This window comes from Teleopsis dalmanni, chromosome 1 (genome assembly GCF_002237135.1).
Source record: "Teleopsis dalmanni isolate 2A chromosome 1, ASM223713v2, whole genome shotgun sequence".
NCBI lineage: Eukaryota > Metazoa > Arthropoda > Insecta > Diptera > Diopsidae > Teleopsis > Teleopsis dalmanni.
The window spans coordinates 67,098,937-67,121,805 of NC_051846.1; the positions used below are offsets into that span (position 1 = coordinate 67,098,937).

Genomic DNA, 22,869 nt, shown 5'->3' on the forward strand with positions numbered 1-22,869 from the left:
TTACTCAACACGCAACACTATTGGTATAGCAACTGCTACACTTTTCGAGCGAACGGAAATAAATTTTCATTGCTTATTAGTCGCATTCATACAAATTGTGCAGATTTTAGAAAAAGTTTGGAAATTTATTTAATTGTTAGTGTTATACATATATATATAAAATTAATATAATAATTGGAAGTAAATGTTAAATTATAACAAAAATAAATAAGTAGAAGTGTTTTTGTGTACGTGTAACAGTGAGTTAAGAGTTCAGCTTAGTTTGGTGCAAAACTGAAGTGAATATATTTTTAATAATTAAAAGGTAACAATAAAATTAATTTAATATTTTTTACAAGTGTGCTATATTTGAAATATTTTGTATTTAATTAACTTAAACTGACATATAATATATAATGTTAACGTGTAATGTATCTGCTAAAAATAATCAATAGTGATCCCCGCTATGTTTTGGCGCCGAAACATACGCTGAATATATTAAAATTTTGCGTTTGGTAACACAAGTGAATTAGACTTTCTTAATCTTTAAATAAATATAGATTTAGGTATGAAATTAGGTTAGATTTCTGATTTCGAAGCATATTAACATATTTCGTTGATATGTAAAATATTTTTTATGTAAGAAGTGTTAACATTAGCAACTAATTAATATGTATTTTCATTAGTAAACGCAGGCATAGAAAAAGTAAACAATTTGTTTTTGCAAACGAAAGAATAAAAGCTCTTAACACCCGCAAAAATAATAAGCGCGAAATGTAATTTAATACTTTAATTAAAATCACTCATTTTTCAGCAATAAACACGCATAGAAACAGCTTTGAAGACTGAGTTCTTTAAAATTGTTTGTCTTACACTGTTCTGTTTAAAACTAATAAAAATAAACAACTTTTTTGTGATTCACCACACTTCTTTTTTTTTATACTAGCAATAATAGTTAAACCAAACGTTTGAGATGTGGGAGATGATAATTCAAAATTTTTACAATAAAAACAATTTTAGATTTTAAAATGTTTTCTAATAATTAATAACAATATGTAAAGTTATTATGCATTAAAATTTAATAAATTATTTTTAGTGTCGTGTTTACAAAATGGTTGGCAGAGAAATAACACCGACTGAGATCGGAAAACATTCCAAATTAATAAAAGGTATAAATAACATTTTAATAAAATATATGAAAAAAACATAATTAACATTAAAACATTTAATTTAATGTTTAGCCGCACAAGAGGAAATGTCCACAATGGATGTGTTGGTATGTGGGCGTTGTTTAAATGTTTTTCATTTTGCGGATGAATTTAAAGCGCACAAACAAAAATCCTGCTCCAAAGATACAAATAATGTGCGAGATACCAATGACACAAAACCCAAGATATGGGCTTTTCTTTTATGGAAATCTACGCAGCTAAATAAAGAAACCTATTCGAATCCACCAAACTCATGGTCACTCTATCAGACATGGGTGAAAATGGAAGAAAATATTCGGGAAACTTGGATTGTGGCTGGAAAAACTATACAATCATTCTCTAAAGTTGGTCAAGGCAGTTTGCACGAAATGCCTGTTAAAATAACTAAGACTGTAGTTAATAACACGGACAGTTCTCCCGGAAGAAGTATGTATCAAAGCAAAATTTTTATTGTAATTATTGTATATGGGATAGATAATTTTGTTTTATAGTACTGGCATTTAGCCTCAATATATAATAACAACAATATAACTGAAACGTGGTTTTTGGCTTTAAAATCAATTTAATTATGTCATTTTAAAAACTTTATTTAAGTTTGTCTTATAACAAAAACTACACTATTTCTTAAATTATTAAAATTATTCTATTAATTTAAATTGAAAATTGTTGATCAACATTTGCTTGAATTTATGTGAAAAAAATAAACATATAAAACTCCTATACTTGTATTAAATTCTGATAGGATTTTGTAATTATACTTACTTATGAACATTATAATTAAACGTTATAATTTGTCAATATATATATTATCAAATAAAAATCTTAGTCGAAAATTTTAATATATATTTGTGTGCCGAAATCATCAAGTTCAGATTTCAAGATTGGTCAAGAACGTATCAAAATTGGAAAGAAGGTTTTTAAATATATATATTTGTAAAGAATACTGAATCTATCTTTGTAAGTAACTAAATAATAGTAATTCCAGATAGAAATTCTGTGTTATAAAAATTATATGCATATTACAACTTTATAATATTTGTTTTTCAGAACCTTTAAATCAAACAAAACCACAAGTGACAAATATTAAGCCGCCAGCGAAGGTCGGAGCTAATGCAAAAGGTCATGATTCAGATAGCGAAAGTTCACCCGCAAAATCCAGCAGTCTTGTACCGACGCCTAGAATCATTAAGAAACCGGCTATTGGAAATGCATCACAGGTGCAAAGTAAACTCATTTCTGGAGCAAACCAAACAAAAACTCTAAGGTGAATTTTTTTTCTATAAGTTTTTAATTGAATACTGCATAAAACTTAATACTTAAAACCGATACTGACTTAAATTTTCAAAGTTAAAATTAATATTTGGATTGCACGTATATGTCGGTTAATATAAAAAATGCTCCCACAGAATTTACGTCACTTAATTATAAAACACACTCTATAGAAATTACGTTTACATATATAAATATTCATATATATTTTCATACATACAGTAAGACCCCGATTTGCGCCATTAATTTGGACCGATTTGGGACGCAAATCGCATCATATTTCTCCCTTTAATTAATTTTCAAGAATATTTTAGTTTTTGACCACTTGTTGATGGAGAATTACCTTTTAACTTATTGAATATCGACGGAGCCTTATTCTGAATTAACATTGGCTCAATGGCATTTTTCTTTGGTTCTGATTTTCTATGCAAATGGATAGAAAATACTCAATTTTTACAATAAATGGACTTTTACTTTTTGTAACTTGTTTGACTTCCTTTTCCATAGTCCTTTATATTATCCGCATCAGGATTACAAATTATTCTTACAGTAGTTGGAGCTAAACCCAATGTCAGAAACCCAATGCTTTTCTCCAAGTTTAAAACGTTTTAAAATGTCTAACTTTTGTTCCAAGGAAATTTGTTTTAGCTTTTGACTCATTTTTATACTTTATAAAGCAGAAATTTACGTTTCCATTTCACCACACAAATGTAAACTAACACCTTTTAAGTAAAAACTTAATACATACAAATTCTCTTTTAAAAAATATTACCTACAACAAATAAAATGATAATCCTCTATGTACGCATATATATATAGACATATAAAATAACTATTAAAAAAAATCTCTGATTTCAGTCGTAGTGCCAAACGGACTGTTCCAAATCCTGATGATATAGTTGAAGAAAACGTTGAGAAAATAGTAGCGAAACGTTTTAATCCACGTCGTAAATGTCATGAATATTTAGTAAAATGGGAAGGACGTACCCACGAACATAATACTTGGGAACCATTAACACATTTGGAAAATGTACCACATCTTTTGGATACTTTTGAAAAGCAATTGGCACGCCAAAAAGAGAGTCGTGCTGCAATGCAAGCTAAACAACAGGCTTCGCTAAAAGAATCAGTAGGCGCTGCAAAAAACTTAAATTCAAATCAAAATTCTATTGAGAAGAGTAATGTATCAACTCAGGGAGTTGATTCGAGTGGACGTCCAATTCGTTCATCGAAACAGAGAGCAATGGATCAAGTTAAACAGTGGGTACAAAGCACAGAAAGTGCTTCTGATATAAATGATACAAATTCCACTACACAAGATCTTGCAAGTATAAAGCGTAAATTGGATGATTCAGATTTTAATGATTCGAACGCTAGTGACTTGCCAGCAACAACTGCAACAATGGAGGATCTTGAAGAAGATTTAATCCCATCACATACAGTTAAACGCATGAGAAACGGAAATTCCGTATCGGTAGAAGTGAAAACAAAAACAGAAAAATCTCTTGAGGTAAATTATAATACAAAATTTCCAACTAAAAAAAAATATTTAAAATATATTATAATTTTATTAATTTAAACGTGTTTTCTTTGTAGTCTAAAGTCATAAAAGTAAATGGTTCATCTGTACCGAGCACCGAAAACAGTGAATCTACTGCATTTTCAGCAGAGGTTATCATTACACAAGATCTCAGTTCTTCCGGAGTTGTCAAGAAACCAGGTTTCAATGGACCTTCGGTAGTTATTCATACATATTATTTCCATTTACATTTTATAATTATATTTAAATTAATTTAGAATACAGGCAAAACAGAGGCACAAATACGTATACTCTCCAAAGGTGAATCAACGCAAGCTAATTCAGGCATAATACGCATCAATAATAGCCAAGATAGTGCAACTCCAGTACGACAAATTCGTGTTGGAACCAGTGCAGCTGGACAAACAGTGACAACCTCTACTATAGGAAGTACACAAATCACAACAATAAATCAGCGCCCAATTGCACAACGTACACCAGGTGCCACAATTATTCAACGGAAAGGTGTGACATCAGCCGCTATACAACCCACACCACGTACAGGAGCACACCAACAGATTTCACCATCATCAGGACGTATGATTATACCTCGACAAAGCACAGTTGCACAACGTCCAAATACAGTTACATCTAAAAATGTTACGCCTGAACAGAAAATTTTACAGCTTTCCAAGTCTGGCGATTTAAAGGTCACGAAAAAGGTAATGACGCGTGAGGATGCAGTGGCACAGCGTATGACACCACAACAGCGTCAACAACACTTACGCCAACAACAGCAACAATCTGGTGTGCAAATACAAAAGGTACAACAGATTAGTGCTCCTAATTCTCGCGGTGCCGCTACACGTAAACAAAGTGAATCTTATGCTCAAGAGGAACATCAAGCCCAGCTGTGTCCAATAACAGGTAATGGCGTTTACCTTAAGATAAATCTCAATTTTCATTTTCTTCTGCACTTTTATTTAATTTTCAATAGAATTTTATAGTTTTATCATAATCTGAAAGGCTTTTCATGGATTTATGGTATTCTTTAACTCAATCCTCTAGAATAAGATTATTCTTCAAGTATCAAATTTGATTGAAACTATCAACAAAATTCATTGATAGTTTTGGAATGCGTACTTTGTAATTGATAAAATTAATTTTTTTGATTTTTTGTCAAATAGTTCATTGAGATCATCTCATCATTTAGACTGTTATATATCATAAGCATTGAGAAAAACATATCACGATTTCTAAAAATGTTATAGTTAAATATGCGAATTGAATCCCTTATTTTCTGTAAAAAGAAATTCCAATTTATTCCAAGCCTTATAGTGATCAACAGTTGTACCATCATTCGTGTGCAAATATTCAGAATTTTAAATGAGTCTTCTACTTCGTTTTCAGAAGCCGTTTTCAGATGAACAATTTCATCCACTAAACCCTAATCATCACTTTCGGTTGCGATTAGAATCGGATCCACTAATTCAGAATCATAATGCTCTATAATATCGTCATCTGTAGGGAAGCTTGATGTACAAATTTCATTGTCAAGCTCAATATAATCGTTAAAAGTAGCATTGAAAGTTATTTTATTTACTTTAAACCACGCTTCATATCAGCAACTGGCATTTGCACAAAGAAGCAACAAAAGCAAAAGAAAAAATTAAACATTTGTTTTGAAAAAAGGGTCTTCCCCTAACAACAAAATGAATTTATACTTTAAACAGAAATTCGTCTCGTACAATGCACTTTTCCATATCCATATTGGCATGTGACAATATTTTTATTGGAGTTATAGAAAAAATCGAGTATAGAAGTTCGAATTTAGAATTTAATTTAATAAAGGTATTTCCTAAACTGGGTTTGGTTATTTTGGTGACCCAAAAAAAAAAAACTGGTATCTTTTTTTCTCACATGAGTCAATCGATTATTATTAAAATAACCTATATATATGTAATATTATATCACTATTTTCTTTTACTTATTTTAGGTAACCTTATTGGTCAGGAAGATCAGACAATAGTATCACAAACCCAAAAACTTCAAAGTGGAGTTATGCAGACCCAATTAGTGTCAGAACAACAACAATTGCAGGAACAGATGGGTGATATAGAATCAGCGCTACTAACAGGAGAACAGCAAATGCTTACCAATGAAGATGGTTCACCACTCCTAGTGACTGGCGAAGACGGCACAGTTTATCAAGTTGCCGGTAAAAATGCCGAGGGTCAAACAATCTTAGTAACACAAGGACCAGATGGCGAACAGCAATTTGCTTATGTAGCAGCGTCTGACGGTGATGAAAATCAAGTGTTGAATATGGAAAATGCAGTTGGCGAAACAGTTGTCCAGTTACCGAGTGAGCATGATGTTGAAGCGCTTGCTGCTGCAGGCGGAGAGAATCAATATATAGTAAAAACTTTGCAAGAAGATGGTAGCACACAAGTAGTAACAATGACTGCCGCTGAACTAGCACAACATTCGGCTTTAACTGGTAACGCAACTGAACAACTAACTGTGCAAACGAACGATGAAGCTCAAGATGGAAATATTCCCGCTGAAGTTGTGCAAGCAGAACTACCATCACCAGGTAATTATTTTTTATTAAAGTACATTATGTAAAACAAATAAACAATTCGCTTTTGAATAATTTCAGGTGGTACGAGGCGTGTCGTACTCTTACTCCAAGACGGTACATTTATGATGACTGAAATGCATGACGATGAGTTTAAGGCTCTCAATCTAAATGCGTAAATTGATTTTAACAGAAATGGAGTTCATTTATTAGAATATATAACTAATAGAAAATATATTTAAGTATTTTAAGAAAAATTTTAATTTCATATAATAATTATTTTCATTGTATCCAATGGTTTGTATATTTATATCGATTCCATTTAGTGTTAAGATAAATCATTTTATCCATAATTTGGATATACTTTTATTTATAAGATTTCATTTAGTTCCATTATTATATATTATCAAAATTAATTTTTTGATATAAATAAAAACTTAACAAATTATTTTTATGCCTTAATATTATTACTTAATTTAATTATTCTTTACGAACTTTGCTATGAAAAAACCTATTGTATCTGCATTTTTGCTAGAAATGTTGGTATGTCCAAATCGCTGTACACACGAGCTGCAATTTCAAATTAATTAAATTAGTTAATTTAAATAAAATTATTTCATTTAATAAAAATATTGGTTATAATTATATAATGTATAGAAAAAATCAATTTACCATTGTTGTTCAGTTAAACCCAAGTTAGGTAAACCAAAACCGCCAAAACGAGGAACAGCATCAACCAATCTTAACTGTGGAAATTTCTTCAAAGCCCAAGCAACTATACACTCATTTTCGTCCTCGGTTATTGTACAGGTGCTGTATACCAATACACCATTCGGCTTTAGTAACGGCACGGCATTCTCAAAAAGTTTACGTTGTATATTTGGATAAGATGCTAACATTCTTGTGGTTAATTTGCTTGCTAAAGTTGGACGATTACCAAGCGAACTGCACGGGCCATCAAGCAAGATACGATCAAAAGTGTTCGCCGCGAATGGTGGTATTAAAAGCTCTCTCGATGTAGTTTCTTGCTTATCATTAAATGATTTTGTGGCATCAAAAGCAAAAGTACGCACACTTTGTATATTGTTTGTCTTAATTTTATCATCAATGTGCCTAATCTTATCAATAGTTTTATCAAGAGCCACAACTATTCCTGTATCTTTCATCATTTCAACGATATGAGTTGTTTTATTACCTGGTGCTGCACACATATCTAATATAACTTCATCTGGTTGTGGATCCAAAACTCGTACACATACAATTGAAGGTAGATTTTGCAATAAAGCTAATTCAGAGCTTAAATTTCCTATTGTGGGCACTCCTGAAATCGTAGATTTCATCTCAATCGCTATACCTTCCATCGCTGCATTTTGATTGTACAATTGATAGCGTTGCATGCGTGTCACGCCAATTCCAATAAATAATTTGTGTGGCATATTTAAACGAATACTTGTGCCTCTTTTACATACGCCTGTTAAATCAGCGTAAACACTAACTTCTTCCTGCACTTTGGTGCCGGACTCCATTGCAAGTACACCAGGCGCATATATGTGTGCGCCACGCAAGACAGCTGAGGCACATGATGTATCAACTATAACTTCTTTTCTTTCAATATCTTCATGTATGGGTTCTTCTACTTTACTAATGCAAACCATTTCTGGTAGTTCTGGAATTTGGAATACTTTTGGCTCTTCAGTATATTTCTCTTTTAATTTTTGCTGTACTATATTTGTAAATGATTCAACAGTGGTTTTTAATAAGTTTACCCGATATGTTGTAACAGTTGGAGCTTCACAAAGCCATGGTAATAATTCATTTAACAAACAGCTCTAAAATAATTTTAAATAAAAAACGTGAGTAAAAAATATTTTATAAATAATACTTTGAAGGGGCTTAGTTTTTATAGTATTTCTTATATGTAGGGAAAATAGCCAAACAGGACCCTATTGTTATTATCACAGAAGGCAAAAGTAATAAGGTGTAAACACTCATATATTGAAGATTTAAATAGCTCTTTAAAGAAATATCATAGTTGCTCCTCTTGCTATTCCAAAATACGACTGACTATATTATCTTAAGTTTTCTTATAGTGGTTATTCCTAACATTCCAATACGTGTCTAATTGATTAATGCAATAAAGACGTACCTATAAAATTACTTAAATGTAAAATAGTATTTATAAATATTATGTTGATAGTGTAAGGATTATTTAAGGAATTGGTTTTAGGAAAATCTTCCTCCATTCACACTGGTAACCCAAATTACTTGAGTTTGCACTCTACAGTACAATTTTCCGCACAATCGTCAACTCGTCATCAAAGAAAGTCGTCATTATTTTTGAGTAACTATTATTGAAACACTTATATATGATTGTTTATAATTTATTGTGTAATATGTTTGGTCCTATTATCAATATACAATATATATCTTATATCAATATGCAATAGGTTACTAATCCCCATTGACAAGTAATGCACCAAACCACAAAAAGAACAGGCATATGGTGGATACTACTCTATCAACCATTGGTCCAACTCATATCGGAAAAGATTCGAAGATATATGCATAGCATCTAAATGATAAAGAGTTGATATTTAGCAATATATTAATTTATTTCCCACCGGCAATTCTAATTTCGTATATATATTTTGAAAAAAAGACCGTATTAATCTACTGAACTTATTTTCGTGTCAATTCTTTTACACAGTTTTCAGAAATATTTTTGATATTATATTTGTTATTATTTATTACATTTTAAACTTACATTTTCTTTCAATATTTGTGATTCAACAAGTGTATTTAGAAAAGGCGATTCTGGATACATTTCAAATTTAAGTAATTGTTGTCAAATCGCATATATAAAAAAAGTTAGTGACAAAGATAATTATATTTCGATTATGTATAATGCATATTTCGCACATGTATTTTAATCTCAACAAAGTTTGTTGACATGCAATAAAACATTATAAATTATAAACTTTCCTTGAGTAAACTTAGTAACGTAGGGTTACCAACACGCACTAAACTTATATTTTGATTGTTAACTGATGCCATTTTCAATTGAAGCTTTTTATAGATATAATTTATATTTATCATATTAATAACATTTTTATTTTTTGATATATCAGAAATGTACTGATTTTTATATACTGGTTCTTATACTTCGATTTATGTACTTGACGTACGAAGCGACGTGTACCGTTCTAGCTGACATCGATATAATAGAATAAATAAATTTATTGTAATTAACAAAAATAGTTGTTCCGGTTAAATATTTTGATTAATTGCAATTAACAAAAAAGCCAAATTTTGTTTTGTTTACATTCTGTAACATAAGCTGTTACAAAAATTCAATGTTCCAAATAACCAAAAGCAGAAATAATTGATTTAATAAATACTTTTAAAATTTGCAATGAATTAGTCAGAAATTGATTGAAATTAAAAGGGAATTAATTCATAAGATGCAAAACATAAACAATAACGCCAAATATCAAAAACGAGTCTTGAGGTGTGTTTAATACTTTCATTGGGTGTGTTCAGTGTTTGATTTTTACAAAATTCAAATAGAACCCTGCGTTTTATTAGCAACAAATTTAGTATTGCAAAATTTAACTCAAGAAAATATTTTATTTTTATTTATTTTATATATAAGTGCAATTAGTATTTGTTTTTTTCAAAAGTTACAAACATAGCTGCAATGTTAGAAAATTTTATAGCAGATAAAATTGAGAGATGTAGTAAATTATGTCGGTATGGCAGGGAATGTTGGTATTTAACAGAATTACGAATAGGGTACATTAGGTGTTACCATTGCGAAAATTTCATACGATGTTTAATAAATAAATAAAAAATTTGAAAACTATTACTATTACTTTTATTACTTACGAAGAATTACATGCAAGAAATAATTTCAAGTTCCGAAAAGAGGTGCATCGTATTCAAGGAACAGCAATCACCAAACATTTGTTTATTTTTTTTTTTAAATGTGTCAAAAACAGCTTTCTCAAACTGCCAAAATGCATTCATACAGAATGTGATCCAACGGATCTCATTCGCGCTTGAAATTTTGTATGCAAGAATGAGCCATTTGCTTCTCATTTTCGATTTTTGACCAAAATGAGCCATTTGAGGCCAGCGTAAATACCATATTACCCTCACTACAATAGTCCGTGTAAAAATTCCGCATATCCATTCGAATTGTTTTTCTTTTCTAACAAATACAATATATAAGCATCTGTTTTTTTATTTATTTTGACTAATGAAAGAAAATTAAAAATATCGAATGTAACTCTTAAAAATAAATTTCCCAAAGAGGCAATTACTAAAATTTAAAATATGTGTCATATGTTTTATTTGCAAAATACAAATAAACAACAGCTGAGCTGTAAATAAAGGCACAGATTAAGTAAGTATTTAATAAAATCTTTGTTTTTAAAACTCAACTTTCTAAATTTATTTTAGAAAATATATTTTATTGATTTGTAATAGTAATCAATGATGCAGTAATAGATTCGCACTATCTCATTTAGGCGGAGGATGATTTACCATACAGAAATCTTTCATATAAATGAGCTCATTATCAATTAATCAGCTCACTTAAGACTAACAATGTTGACTGCAACATTTAAAAATAAATAAAAATAAAATAATTTCCTAAAAGGGAAAATACTAAAATATGTTTTATATGTTATATGTAAACAAACAACTGAGCAGTAAATAAAGGCTCTTAGGCATTCGCTCTTTAATATAAATGAGCATATACTTAAATAAGACAGCGTAAATGTACTATAAATCTTTAATAAAAAATAAAAATTCCCTGCACACTTTGTATATGAATATAATTATATAGTTTGAGATTTTATTATAAGTTTAAATAAACTTCGATTTGACTTGATAATAGGTAACAAAAAATTTATTTTGCATGAATTATAAAATAAATGCTTTAAATTTCTTATAAAATCATTTAATAATTAACTTTTGAGTTTTTTTCGAAATAAAATATGTACTAATATACAATTTCGATCTAAAAGCGATTTTTATGATTACGTATAAATTTTTGTTACTGGCAACTTCTAAACAGTTTACTCCTTCACACATTTACTGAGAACACGACGTGGCATAATAATTTTATGAATGTTATCTATCTCTATTATATGATTCTGCTATGACTCTTTTAACACATTGCTAATGCATATGATTGTCTATGCCGTAGATTCTTTTTTCATTCTTGCAACTATAAATTACATATAATTTGTCGGCGAGTGTATCGGTCAAGTTGTTAATTGCTCTGTGATTTTTCAACATTTCCAAACAGAAATAGTTAATATTTCTGTTAAATTCATTTCAATTTTTATTTATTGGCTTGGTGCGTATAAAATTTTTATTAAAATAAAAGAATTATTTAATATTTATTACAATATGTTTAAACTTCGGAACCTCATTATTTGCTTTATGGCTTATGTTGGATATACGCGTTGATTGCTTCGACAAAGTATTTGTACTTTGAAACTATAGGCATCTCTCTCTGCTTTTTTTTTTGTTAATGAAAAGTGTTGCAACTTCTTTATTATACATATAATTTTTGAAAAAAAATTGGTATATAATTGTAAAAGTATTAAATTAAATTATTTTTTATATATAACATAGCAATAGATTTAATTAATTAATTATTTTTAAAAGTGAGTTTTACGGGCCTGTTTGTGCAATATTGTTTTTTTTTTGGATTGGCAACATTTAATTTTTACATTCTCTTTTGTCATCAGTCTCAGCATACCATACAAGCATTAAAAATTTTTTCTTTGATTAGTTACGGGAGTAAAGAAACGTCTACTTCTGACTGATATTATAAAATTTATTTTAAAAGTGTGATTCCTTGTGGTTTTCAGAATAAAATTAATAACCGGTAATAATATATGTGTGTTAAACTAAGAAAAAGTGTTGAAAATCTGTCAAGTTATTGCTTTATATTGCAATATTGCAGAAAAGTTTTTTAATCTTTTATGTGAGATATGTATATATTTAATTTTTTATTCAACGTAAAACAACTTAATTAATATATTGTTTTAAAGTAATTCAATTATTCGAATATTGAAAGCTGTGTTTTACGGCAGCCATTTCAGTTTTATAGTTTTTTCAATTTCTTTGATTTTTCCATTTTACTATTTGTGTATTTTCCTATACTCTGCACTTGTTTTATCGGTTTTTATCGTTTACTTTCCACCAACGTATCAATCCGCCGTCATCATTTTTGTGGTGAAAAGTGCTTGCTTGTACCGTCTTATATGACTTTCGTTTTTCTCCCCACATCAATGAAGTTTCTTTTTCATGTTCGTGTACTTTTACAAAAAGTGACGTAGGGTGGTGCAACTTGGCAAAGAGAGTTAGTTATTTATTAATATATTAGTTCAAATAAGTAAGATACATTAATAAATAAGTAAGGTATGAATATATTAATGTATTACATTTGTTAAAGTGATTAAAATTGTTTACGTATTCAATAAATTTAATTTGCAACGTTGGCGGCGTTGCTGAACCGATTGGTTTATTTCGTCGTTTTTAGTGCCTGCATTTTATATATGTTATATGCCGTTTAATTGCTATAAAAATAAAATAATTGCGTTTTAAATTTAGTAATTTTATTTATATAAATTTATTTCACAATTTCAAAAATTTAAATAAAATACTATTCAAATGTACGATAACCTGCTGCTGACTCACGCACAAATTGCTGAAGATGAAGTACAACTCACCATTGTTCATTAATCGGAACATTATTCATAACTATTTAAAATTGGTATTAGTAATATAAATGACGGCCACTGACGTGCCTCAGGAAAAAGGTTACGACACGACAGTTGAAATTGTTGAAATAACATATATGTATATTATAATAAAAAATAATATGAGTAGATAATATTTAGTTATAATTCGCTTTGTGAACCATTCAGTTTATGGAAGACTTCCAGTTCGGCTTTAAGATCCTGTCGCTCGTAAAGCCGGTGTTATTGACTGTTTGGGTTATTGTTAATTATAACAATTAATTAGCAAATATAGCTCTGCTCTGCCAGTATTTGCAGTATTAATTTAATTATATAAATAAGTTGGCGGTATACTATCCAAAACAATTTTAACGTGAAGTGGTACGGTCTTTCAAACGGTCTAAAGTTACCATAAAACGGACGTTGTTTGTTTTCGAAGGGCACTATATCTCAGTTATTATATGAGGTAAACTTGGCCTATTCTCAAAAGATTGTTTTCTATTGCGTGTTGTGGTAGACCTTGACATGTCTATTAGCTATTATTTGAAATAGTTTTCATATGAATAAATAACGACCAACTGCTTGATAAGATAATAAAGTGGCATTTAATATATAAACTAAAATAATAAATTTCAGTGTAAATATTGACATCTGTATACATAATTGTAAACATTTATTTAGAAACTACAAAACATGGTTTATGGATTAGGTTAAGGCCTTTATGCAAATATAAGTTGAATGGACTTTTAACAAAGGAACTATCTGGTAGTAAATCTATAGAACAAATTGTATTACAAAAGTAAAACTCTTAATTTAATAATTATGATTAAAAAAATATATTATTAAATACATCAGGGTTGGTTACTCTGTTTCATATTCACAATTAATTAAGATCTCTTTATTTTAATGCTATTAATAATGCAAAAAACTATAAACGTTACAACGATCGAAAGTTGGATTGCGTGTCTTTTACTTATTCTCTCTTTTTGCCACGATCTTTGCTTTAAGTCGACATGTTTATTCTGTTTAATATAGTTTTCTAAAACTAAATAATATACTAATTTATTTAAAACCTGTTTCGAACTAAAAGAAAAAATTGTATTATTTACGGAAGTATTTATAATTTCACATCTTAAAATTATAATATTTTTATTGTGTTGTGATTAATTTTAATAATGTATTTGAGCTACAAACTAAATCTGGTAACTACTGAAAGAAAGTCGAAATAAATCACATAAAAAAGAAAACTAGTATTGTTGAAGCCCTTAGTATTGTATGGGCTAGAATTTGGCTATTCCACAAAGATGGAAATAATGTACAGTAAAGTTAGTAAGTTAACTAAATACTATACTACCAGCAAAGTATAACAGAAGTATTTCCAGCAAAATAATAAAAATATTTATGCATACTCATGAAATCGGTTAAAACTAATTTCTACAGCTGAGTGTATATGTATATTAAATAAGTATGGGAGCTGAACACTGGTTCAGTGAACCCGCACACGTCTTACTTAATATCTATTAAGTACACTTCAACAATAGTAATAAATTAACACATAATTAAAATTGTACTATTCATATCCAATAATGGATGTTTTATCTATATATATATTAAATAAGCATATTTCCAATTGCTGAGATTCAATCTTAAGAAATACTTAAATCTTTTTATTATTAAAAAGGGTTTGCTCTAGTCTAAACAATGACTTACTTTTCGATTCCTTGTTTACTGTATAGGTGTTACTAGACCGACCGCCAGTACAGCCAAATGACTATTAGACGTAAACTTAGCAGCTTCTTAAACCAATAAGGTTGAATAATATACGTTAATTTATTAGTAAATAAATGGTTTAACCATTTATTTGTTAGGAATACTATAATGGATTATAATTAAAGACTATGATTACTTACTGTATTATATATAAATTTTATTGTCTCTTTCAATTTTACTTAGTTTCTGTGGCTTATGTTTGCTTTTTTGGTTACAGTAAATATAAACAAAAATTTTTCATTCTGTTTCCATCAATTGGGTTCAAAAATATATAATTTCATACAATTCTTTAATTTACGCAACCATATTTATAAGCTTAGAGTTGAGCAAATAATTAAATTAATCAATAGATCCAGTTAATTATAATTATAAGACAATCCTAAATTATAAGAAATGTGGAATCAAAGAAACTTTCTAGCTAATTTATTAAATAATACATCTTCTAAATCCCATATCCAATTCCAGAACCATTTATATTTACTAGTAATTTTGCAACTGCCTTAAGTGTTTGTTTACTGAAATTACAATATTTGTTTATAGACAAGTCTATATTATATTTTATAAATGTTATCATAGGTTCAAATTTCTAATGAGAAAGCAACATTAAATTCTCAATTAATTTTGGCTAAATATGAAACAAAGCGATCCACTCGTAAATACTCCAGCACGTGTTGTTATACGTATATGTCTTCTTTGCTTGTTCAAAAGCGACTTAGTGTCTAAAATACGTTTACTTAATAGTATCTGTGACCACTAGAATGAACCACTGTAATAGGAGATGTGTTGATTTATAAACGTTTATGTATAAAATTAAATAAAAATTATATATGTGAAGTTAATTTGCTCTTTGAGCTGCTTGAAAATTTTAAAGCCGCTTTAAGATTTTCAAAAATTTTAAGAGTTCGCTACAAATTCGTATGCGAGTACACTCGAATCTTATATCTACTACTCTCAAAAAATCGGTAACGTATAGTAATTTACATAAAATTTCGAAGTTGTGGATATAGTCCATAGAGTTCAGAGTTTTAAAACGTTGTTATCTAACTATTAAGACTTACAACCAGAGTAGTGTTAACACATATACGACCTTAATGAGCCGATAAACGCTTCCAAAAACTTCCACCGATATATATTCATGCTATAAGTTTAGATATGATTTCCTATTTGGAATAGAGCGACATCTAGCTAACACTTTTGTTTTAATTTGGGCCAGTGCATCCTATTGGAAAATGCAACTCATATCGAATAAAAGTAATGAATGAAGTCATTTTACCCGCGTTATTTTGGGTTCTAACCTTATGATACTCTCATTAAATATGCCAACTTCTATTAGTCAGAACAATCGAAGTAGTACCCCTTAACACCAAGTCAAACTTACTCACTACCATTTATATTGCAAAGAAAGGTATACTACATTTTAATCGAGAGAAATACTACGACATTTTATTTTTAATTATATATTATATGTATATTATTTATTATAGAATATTATATTATATATGTAAGAATAATTTTACAAAAAAATTCTGTGGGTAATCTCTTATAAACATTTTGTCTATATTGCGGAAACTCAATTTGAGATTAAATTTTACTTTTCCTCTTATAGGTTGCATCGTCGTGTTATCTGTACACCTTTTATCTACATATTTAAGTTTAACAAAAAATAAATATAAACAATTATTGTAGTATACCAACCTTTATTATCAACATTATAAAATGAAAGATAGATTATTTGATTATCTAATCCTATGACCTAAGGGAAAGGTCATCAGTCTTTGGTCGTTAAAGTCAATAATTATGAGGTGATAATAGAGTGGTGTATTTAAACTACAAAAAATTAAAGGAACATTTATTAAAAATATACAAATTATATTTTTTTGGTGAATCTTTGTTATATATCATTTATATATCATTTTAATATATCATTTTTATCATCCTATCATTCAGTTCATTCTATAGTACTTGCATCTAAAATGTAAGAACAATTTACATATTCTTTTACAATTTATATAAAATATAACTTTAATGATAATAGAAATGATTTTTTTAATTGAATTATTTATATATGAATATAATTATATATATAAATCAAAGTTTTTATAATTAAATATTTTTAATATATTTTTTCTTTTACAGATTCCCATAAGCATCCGAGTACAATCATTTGTGCAAAAACTCGGATTGATTGATAATAATTCCAATAAAGCTAAATATATTTAAATTCCTGATACTCGACTAATTTCCGTTTTTTAAAACTGAATATTTAATAACAACAACTACAAAAAATGGGGAACGTTTTCGCAAATCTGTTTAAGGGACTCTTCGGTAAAAAGGAAATGAGAATATTAATGGTCGGTTTAGATGCCGCTGGTAAAACCACAATTTTGTACAAACTCAAATTAGGTGAAATTGTTACAACGATACCTACCATTGGTAAGTTGATCTATTACAAGCATTAAAAAATATATATATATTAATGAATTAATTTTAATAATGTATTATTTATAAATGTTTATAGGTTTCAATGTCGAGACTGTAGAATACAAGAATATTAGCTTTACAGTGTGGGATGTGGGCGGTCAAGACAAAATTCGTCCATTATGGAGACATTACTTCCAAAATACACAAGTAATTATAATTTTCGATTAAAATATATAAAATTATAAAAGAATATTTAAGAGTATTAAAAAAATTTAATGATGATACCGACTTTAAATGAATTTACTTTGATTATACAAGTTTTTCATTGTTTCAAGACGGGGCTGATTTTAATAAACTATAAATTTTATATTATTTTGTATTTTATTGAATCTATTAACATAGTTAAAATTATAATAAAAATTATAATAATTTTACTTTCAAAACAGGGTCTAATATTTGTCGTTGATAGCAATGACAGAGAGCGTATCGGTGAAGCGAGGGAAGAATTGATGCGTATGTTAGCTGAAGATGAACTCAGAGATGCTGTTTTACTCATTTTTGCTAACAAACAGGTTAGTAAATTCTTTTTTTATTAAAATTTTATATAAAACAAATATTTATACACATATACATGCATGTAATTTTAGCGTTTCTTCATATTTTTTAATTATAAACTTGGTTAATCATAACTGTTTTTATTTTCAATATAAGAGATAGTGTTTTTTTATTTCTGTACATTATGCAAAATGCTTTTATCAAATAATATCAGTCATAGGTAGCATATCTACGTGTTCTCGTTGAGATAAATAATTTTGTTCAGATAAGAATATTCTACGTTGAAAAAAATATATAATGTAAATTTATTGTTGAAGATCTAAAGATAAATTTATGATATTCTTATTATTTACTTTTGGCGATAAAATATTTTTCTCATATATAGTGATGCTATAAACGTGCTGATAAAAAGTGTACATGTGCTTTACAGAATCTTTTTAATTTCGTTTAAAAATAACTTAGTACATTCGTAATTTGTCTCTTCGCCACGTTAGGGTTGTGCAAAATTTTTAAGTAAAAAAGGATGGTACTCATTACAATAAAAAAAAAAATGATTTTAAAATAAAAATAAAATCAATTTACGGTCTGAAACGATGAATAAATCCAATATGTAGACAATTCTGTTTAAATGTTATTGTATGTAGCGGAGATCTATTGAATAGCTATTATGAAAGGAACTACAAATTCGTATACATAGGTTAGCATATGGTTAGGTAAAGCAAGTCTAAAAGAGGAGGAGATTCTTTAGGAACTATAGGGTTCCAGAGACAGTTGGATTGGTGCCACTTGTTAATTTCGATGTCTCGATGTGAAGTTCACTATACCTAAAAGGAACTATACCATTGGGTATTTCTGTTAGAATCATACAACAAAGAGCCTATTTGTTGATTTTAATATCAATAATAATATGATTCTTTCTATATTAGAAGTAAAGTAAACATACTATCAGAGAACAATTCTAAGACTTCACACATCCTTACCCCAAAAACATTCATCCACATCTCAACCCATGTCTTCCTCCTGTAATCCTTGCTTGCAGATTTCGGCGGATTACAACAAGAACAACAAGTTTTAGTTGTCACTTTCCATTCAGTAGATACAATGTTAAAATAGAAATTCGCTCTTAAAATATTTTAGAAATTTGTCGAGTTCTTCTGGAGCTGTGAAAAGTAGAGTCTATCTGATGTTGGTATTAAAAACATTTTGTGTTTTATTTGTGCCTCAAAATGATTTTATAATTAACTTACAGTTAATGTTCAGTGTTAGTAGTGGCATCACAATGATTCTTGGGGTTTGACCTAGTTAGTATATTTTGTTGACTGCTAAAGTCACGTAACTCAGTTGTAACATTCAATTCAAATATCAGAAAAATATAAATAGGACTTGGCATTTACTATTTAATAAAAATATAATAATTAATTGATTATTTATCAACAGTTTAAGTGTCACGATATTGAAGAAAACTTAAACTACACAAAAACATTGTACGTTAACCAATAATCGTTAAATCTTATCAAGAAAAGTAAATCCAGATTATATGCACCACAAAATATATCAAGAAAAAAATGTATATATATACAATAATATATATGATATTGTATATATATATAAACACGTGTACACATGTAATTATATAGTTTGACTGAAATCAAACAACGTGACTAGTGTGATGATTCATCTATAAATTCTGTATTTCATTTGTTTATTTTATTTTATTTTTAATTATTTTTTTTATAATAAATAATTATTTATTTATAATAATTGTTTATTGTTATTATAACTATTGTTGTTTATTTTTATTATTGTTGTTTATTTTTTATATTATTTTCAATATTATTATTGTTGTCAATATTATTTTGTTAATTTAATTTTTTTTAATATTATCGTTTTACTATTTTTTTTGTTTGTAATTATTTATTTTTAATATTTTTTTATTTTTGTTTTTATTTAGTTTTAATATTTTTTTATTTTTGTTATTATTTAGTTTTAATATTTTTTTATTTTTGTTTTTATTTAGTTTTAATAGTTTTTTATTTTTGTTATTATTTAGTTTTGATATTATTATTTATTTTTGATATTATTATTTATTTTTATAATTATTTAATATATTTTTATAATTATTATTTTTATTATTATTCATTGTTAATTTTATAATTATTTGCTTTTATTAAAAGTAAAAAATTTAAAATACAGTTGTAAAATGTGTAGGCAAAACAGGGCTTGAATTAGGGCCTTAGATAATTTTAACAAAAATATATATAGTGTATAAAGATCTTTATATAGTTTCTGTATCGTGTGTGAGATAGGTGAATATATAATATACGAAAGGAAAATTTATTTCAAAACTTTGAACTAAAGAATTTAGAAAAATTGTAAAAAATATTGTTGGGCTAAAGTTTTCTTTAAAAGTATATAATTGAAAACTAAACATCTTCCAACGAATTTTTTGGTCAATTCCTTATCTTAGTTATGACCATCTCTATTTTTGTTGGGCCATTTAGACTTCTACTAAAGTAAAATCAAGGAACGTAAAACCATGATATAAAATCATTTTCACCAGCTATTTTAGGATTCATAGTAATTTGGGGTTAATACTAGAAGTCTTATATTAACTTGAGGTAGCATAGAATATTAAAAAAGAAAATACAACTTTCATTAACATTTTACTAGTTTTGATCGTCTATTAATCAAAGACTATACTAATCTTAATTGAATGAGTAATGGATTATTGTTTAGTTTTTATTCAGTTTATGCTGTTTAAATATATATATATATATATATATTGTATATAATATGTATCTGAAATTTTTCCTTCATTTTTAATGACTGACGCAACCCAAATGTTTTAATCATGCGGATTAACCCCAATTTCGGATTTATGTTCAAATTGAAGAAATTTTATTATGTTGTATAGAGTAAAGAATATTCAAGATCCTTAGAAGCATCTTGCAACAATACTCATATTGTTTGTATAAGTTCGAAACGACCTACGGAGAATTCTCGGTTTAACGGATTTCCGATTTAACACATTCTCTAAATAACAAACAATAAAATACTTGTGAATAATACACATATCAAATATATTCTCTCTAATGTCGTTCTCGATTTGTAAATCTGGCGTAACCTCCTTTTCAATCGAAATTCACTTTTATCGCAATTTGCATTTTTGATTGAATCTTTTTACATTTTCGAGCGAAGTCACTCTGGATATTTTGCCAGAGTAGCAAGAGTAGAATTATTAGCTAGCAGCTATTGACTGTATGACTAATAAATAAAGTGTGAATTAATTCTAAATATGTATTTATTTAGAGTAAAAGACCTTTGGTCTCTTGAGAGTAATATAAATTACTCTAAATATGTTCGATTGGGCAACAAAATTTGACAGATCGAGAATAAATCTAGATTGAATCCAGATTTAACAATCAAGAACGCCATGAGTAAAACTAGAGCGATAAAAACTATTCCATCATGGGAATTAGAAGCTCTACTGAAACTAGTACTACTAAAACTAGTACTGTAAACTTACTTAGTTATAAAAAGTAAAGAGACCAAAGGATCATTAAATCGTTATATAGAATGTTTTTTTTCTGTAATTAGTTTAAATGTATATAGTCACTAACAAGCTTAACAATACTCCAATCTCGTAAAAATCGCAATAGAAATAGTATCTATATGACTGAATCTATATATAGCGGCTACGCGCGAATTTGACAGATCGCGTGTAAATCTGTCATGAATCCAGATTTATTAATCAAAAACGCCATTAGTGAGAAAGTTTCGAATTATTTAAATTAATACTAGAGAAAAATTGAAACTGATAAGTATGAGAATTGATCATCATGTCACACTCAATTAATTTATTATAAACTATTTTTTAATTGTTTATACATATTTATTATTAACGAATTAATAATTTATTATTTTTTTAGGATCTGCCAAATGCTATGAATGCGGCTGAAATTACTGATAAACTTGGTCTACATTCGCTAAGAAATCGCAACTGGTATATTCAAGCGACGTGTGCAACTAGCGGCGATGGTCTCTACGAAGGTCTGGACTGGTTATCCAATCAACTTAAGAACGCCAACCGTTAAGAAAAATGAACTTTTGATTTTAAATATAAAGTAAATTTAATGAAATTTTCAATAAAATGAAACAACAAATAAACCACAAACACAAAAGTACATTTAAATTCAATTTCGGTTTTGAGAGAATTAAGAGAAAAAAAATACAAAAACAACATATGAAAATCGTCGCTCTAAAAACAACAACAACAAAATTTCAAATAAATTATAATATAAATTTATTAAAATCATAAATAATAATACCGCTGATACAAGAAAAGGAAATTTTTAAACTTATATATAATATATATTGTATGTTAAAGTAAAAAAGGTAAAAATGCTATAATTATCGATCCAAGTTTTTCTAAGTATATATATATTTTATCTCTTTATTTTAATATTTGTAATTTCTACATAAAAATATATTTTTACTTTTTCGTTTATAAGAACAAGACAACAACAACAACAAACCTAAATATGTAAACAACGAGAGATATAAACAAAATTCGAATTTTGATAACAGACAGTAAATAAATATATATTCTAACAACAAAAAAAAACAAAAATAGCCTTAATAAGCGGACATTATGGATTATTATATATAGTAAAGTATATGTATCTTAATGCTAAATTAGTAAGGAAGGTTAATTTCTTTTAAAATACATTTAATTAAATATTCGATGTTGTCTTAACTACAGTACTACATTATTTGCTATATTTCATTCAATATATTTTATCTTAATTT

At 27.9% G+C, this 22,869-nt stretch overlaps 3 protein-coding genes across 6 annotated transcripts; 2 read left to right on the plus strand and 1 right to left on the minus strand.

The window, feature by feature from the left end:
• LOC119672771 lies at positions 1-6,813 on the plus strand. Of its 2 annotated transcripts, none has more exons than XM_038083902.1 (9): positions 1-304; positions 1,076-1,148; positions 1,221-1,613; positions 2,235-2,451; positions 3,315-3,966; positions 4,053-4,193; positions 4,254-4,902; positions 5,972-6,571; positions 6,638-6,813. In XM_038083902.1, exons 2-9 carry the CDS (start codon positions 1,091-1,093, stop codon positions 6,733-6,735), a joined length of 2,808 nt encoding a protein of 935 aa, XP_037939830.1. In that variant the 5' UTR covers positions 1-304; positions 1,076-1,090; the 3' UTR covers positions 6,736-6,813. The 2 variants fall into 2 exon arrangements, with proteins under 2 accessions (XP_037939830.1, XP_037939832.1); XM_038083904.1 differs by lacking the exon at positions 1-304 and adding an exon at positions 732-755.
• Positions 6,814-6,835: 22 nt separating this feature from the next.
• LOC119672772 (tRNA (cytosine(72)-C(5))-methyltransferase NSUN6) lies at positions 6,836-9,570 on the minus strand. The gene is made up of 3 exons (XM_038083905.1): positions 9,321-9,570; positions 7,229-8,385; positions 6,836-7,126 (listed from the first exon to the last, which is right to left on the minus strand). The coding sequence occupies exons 1-3, from the start codon at positions 9,378-9,380 to the stop codon at positions 7,033-7,035; spliced, it is 1,311 nt and encodes a 436-aa protein (XP_037939833.1). The 5' UTR covers positions 9,381-9,570; the 3' UTR covers positions 6,836-7,032.
• A 2,222-nt stretch (positions 9,571-11,792) lies between these two features.
• Positions 11,793-22,396, plus strand: LOC119672773 (ADP-ribosylation factor 1). 3 transcript variants are annotated; one of them, XM_038083907.1, is made up of 5 exons: positions 11,793-11,921; positions 17,221-17,517; positions 17,603-17,712; positions 17,952-18,077; positions 21,990-22,396. In XM_038083907.1, the coding sequence occupies exons 2-5, from the start codon at positions 17,370-17,372 to the stop codon at positions 22,152-22,154; spliced, it is 549 nt and encodes a 182-aa protein (XP_037939835.1). In that variant the 5' UTR covers positions 11,793-11,921; positions 17,221-17,369; the 3' UTR covers positions 22,155-22,396. The 3 variants fall into 3 exon arrangements, with proteins under 3 accessions (XP_037939835.1, XP_037939834.1, XP_037939836.1); XM_038083906.1 differs by lacking the exon at positions 11,793-11,921 and adding an exon at positions 12,352-12,458; XM_038083908.1 differs by lacking the exon at positions 11,793-11,921 and adding an exon at positions 12,914-12,935.
• Positions 22,397-22,869: the final 473 nt, after the last annotated feature.

What these genes read in the sequence shown, in the direction of transcription:
- LOC119672771 (XM_038083902.1), top strand. Translation starts at nt 1,091, where the DNA reads ATGGTTGGCAGAGAAATAACACCGACTGAGATCGGAAAACATTCCAAA. An exon ending in ACATTCCAAATTAATAAAAG is followed by an intron (nt 1,149 to 1,220) that starts GTATAAATAACA and finishes TTTAATGTTTAG; the next exon opens with CCGCACAAGAGGAAATGTCC. An exon ending in GGACAGTTCTCCCGGAAGAA is followed by an intron (nt 1,614 to 2,234) that starts GTATGTATCAAA and finishes TTTGTTTTTCAG; the next exon opens with AACCTTTAAATCAAACAAAA.
- LOC119672772 (XM_038083905.1), bottom strand. Translation starts at nt 9,380, where the DNA reads ATGTATCCAGAATCGCCTTTTCTAAATACACTTGTTGAATCACAAATA. An exon ending in CACAAATATTGAAAGAAAAT is followed by an intron (nt 8,386 to 9,320) that starts GTAAGTTTAAAA and finishes AAATTATTTTAG; the next exon opens with AGCTGTTTGTTAAATGAATT. An exon ending in GGTTTAACTGAACAACAATG is followed by an intron (nt 7,127 to 7,228) that starts GTAAATTGATTT and finishes TTGAAATTGCAG; the next exon opens with CTCGTGTGTACAGCGATTTG.
- LOC119672773 (XM_038083907.1), top strand. Translation starts at nt 17,370, where the DNA reads ATGGGGAACGTTTTCGCAAATCTGTTTAAGGGACTCTTCGGTAAAAAG. An exon ending in ATTACTTCCAAAATACACAA is followed by an intron (nt 17,713 to 17,951) that starts GTAATTATAATT and finishes CTTTCAAAACAG; the next exon opens with GGTCTAATATTTGTCGTTGA. An exon ending in TCATTTTTGCTAACAAACAG is followed by an intron (nt 18,078 to 21,989) that starts GTTAGTAAATTC and finishes TTATTTTTTTAG; the next exon opens with GATCTGCCAAATGCTATGAA.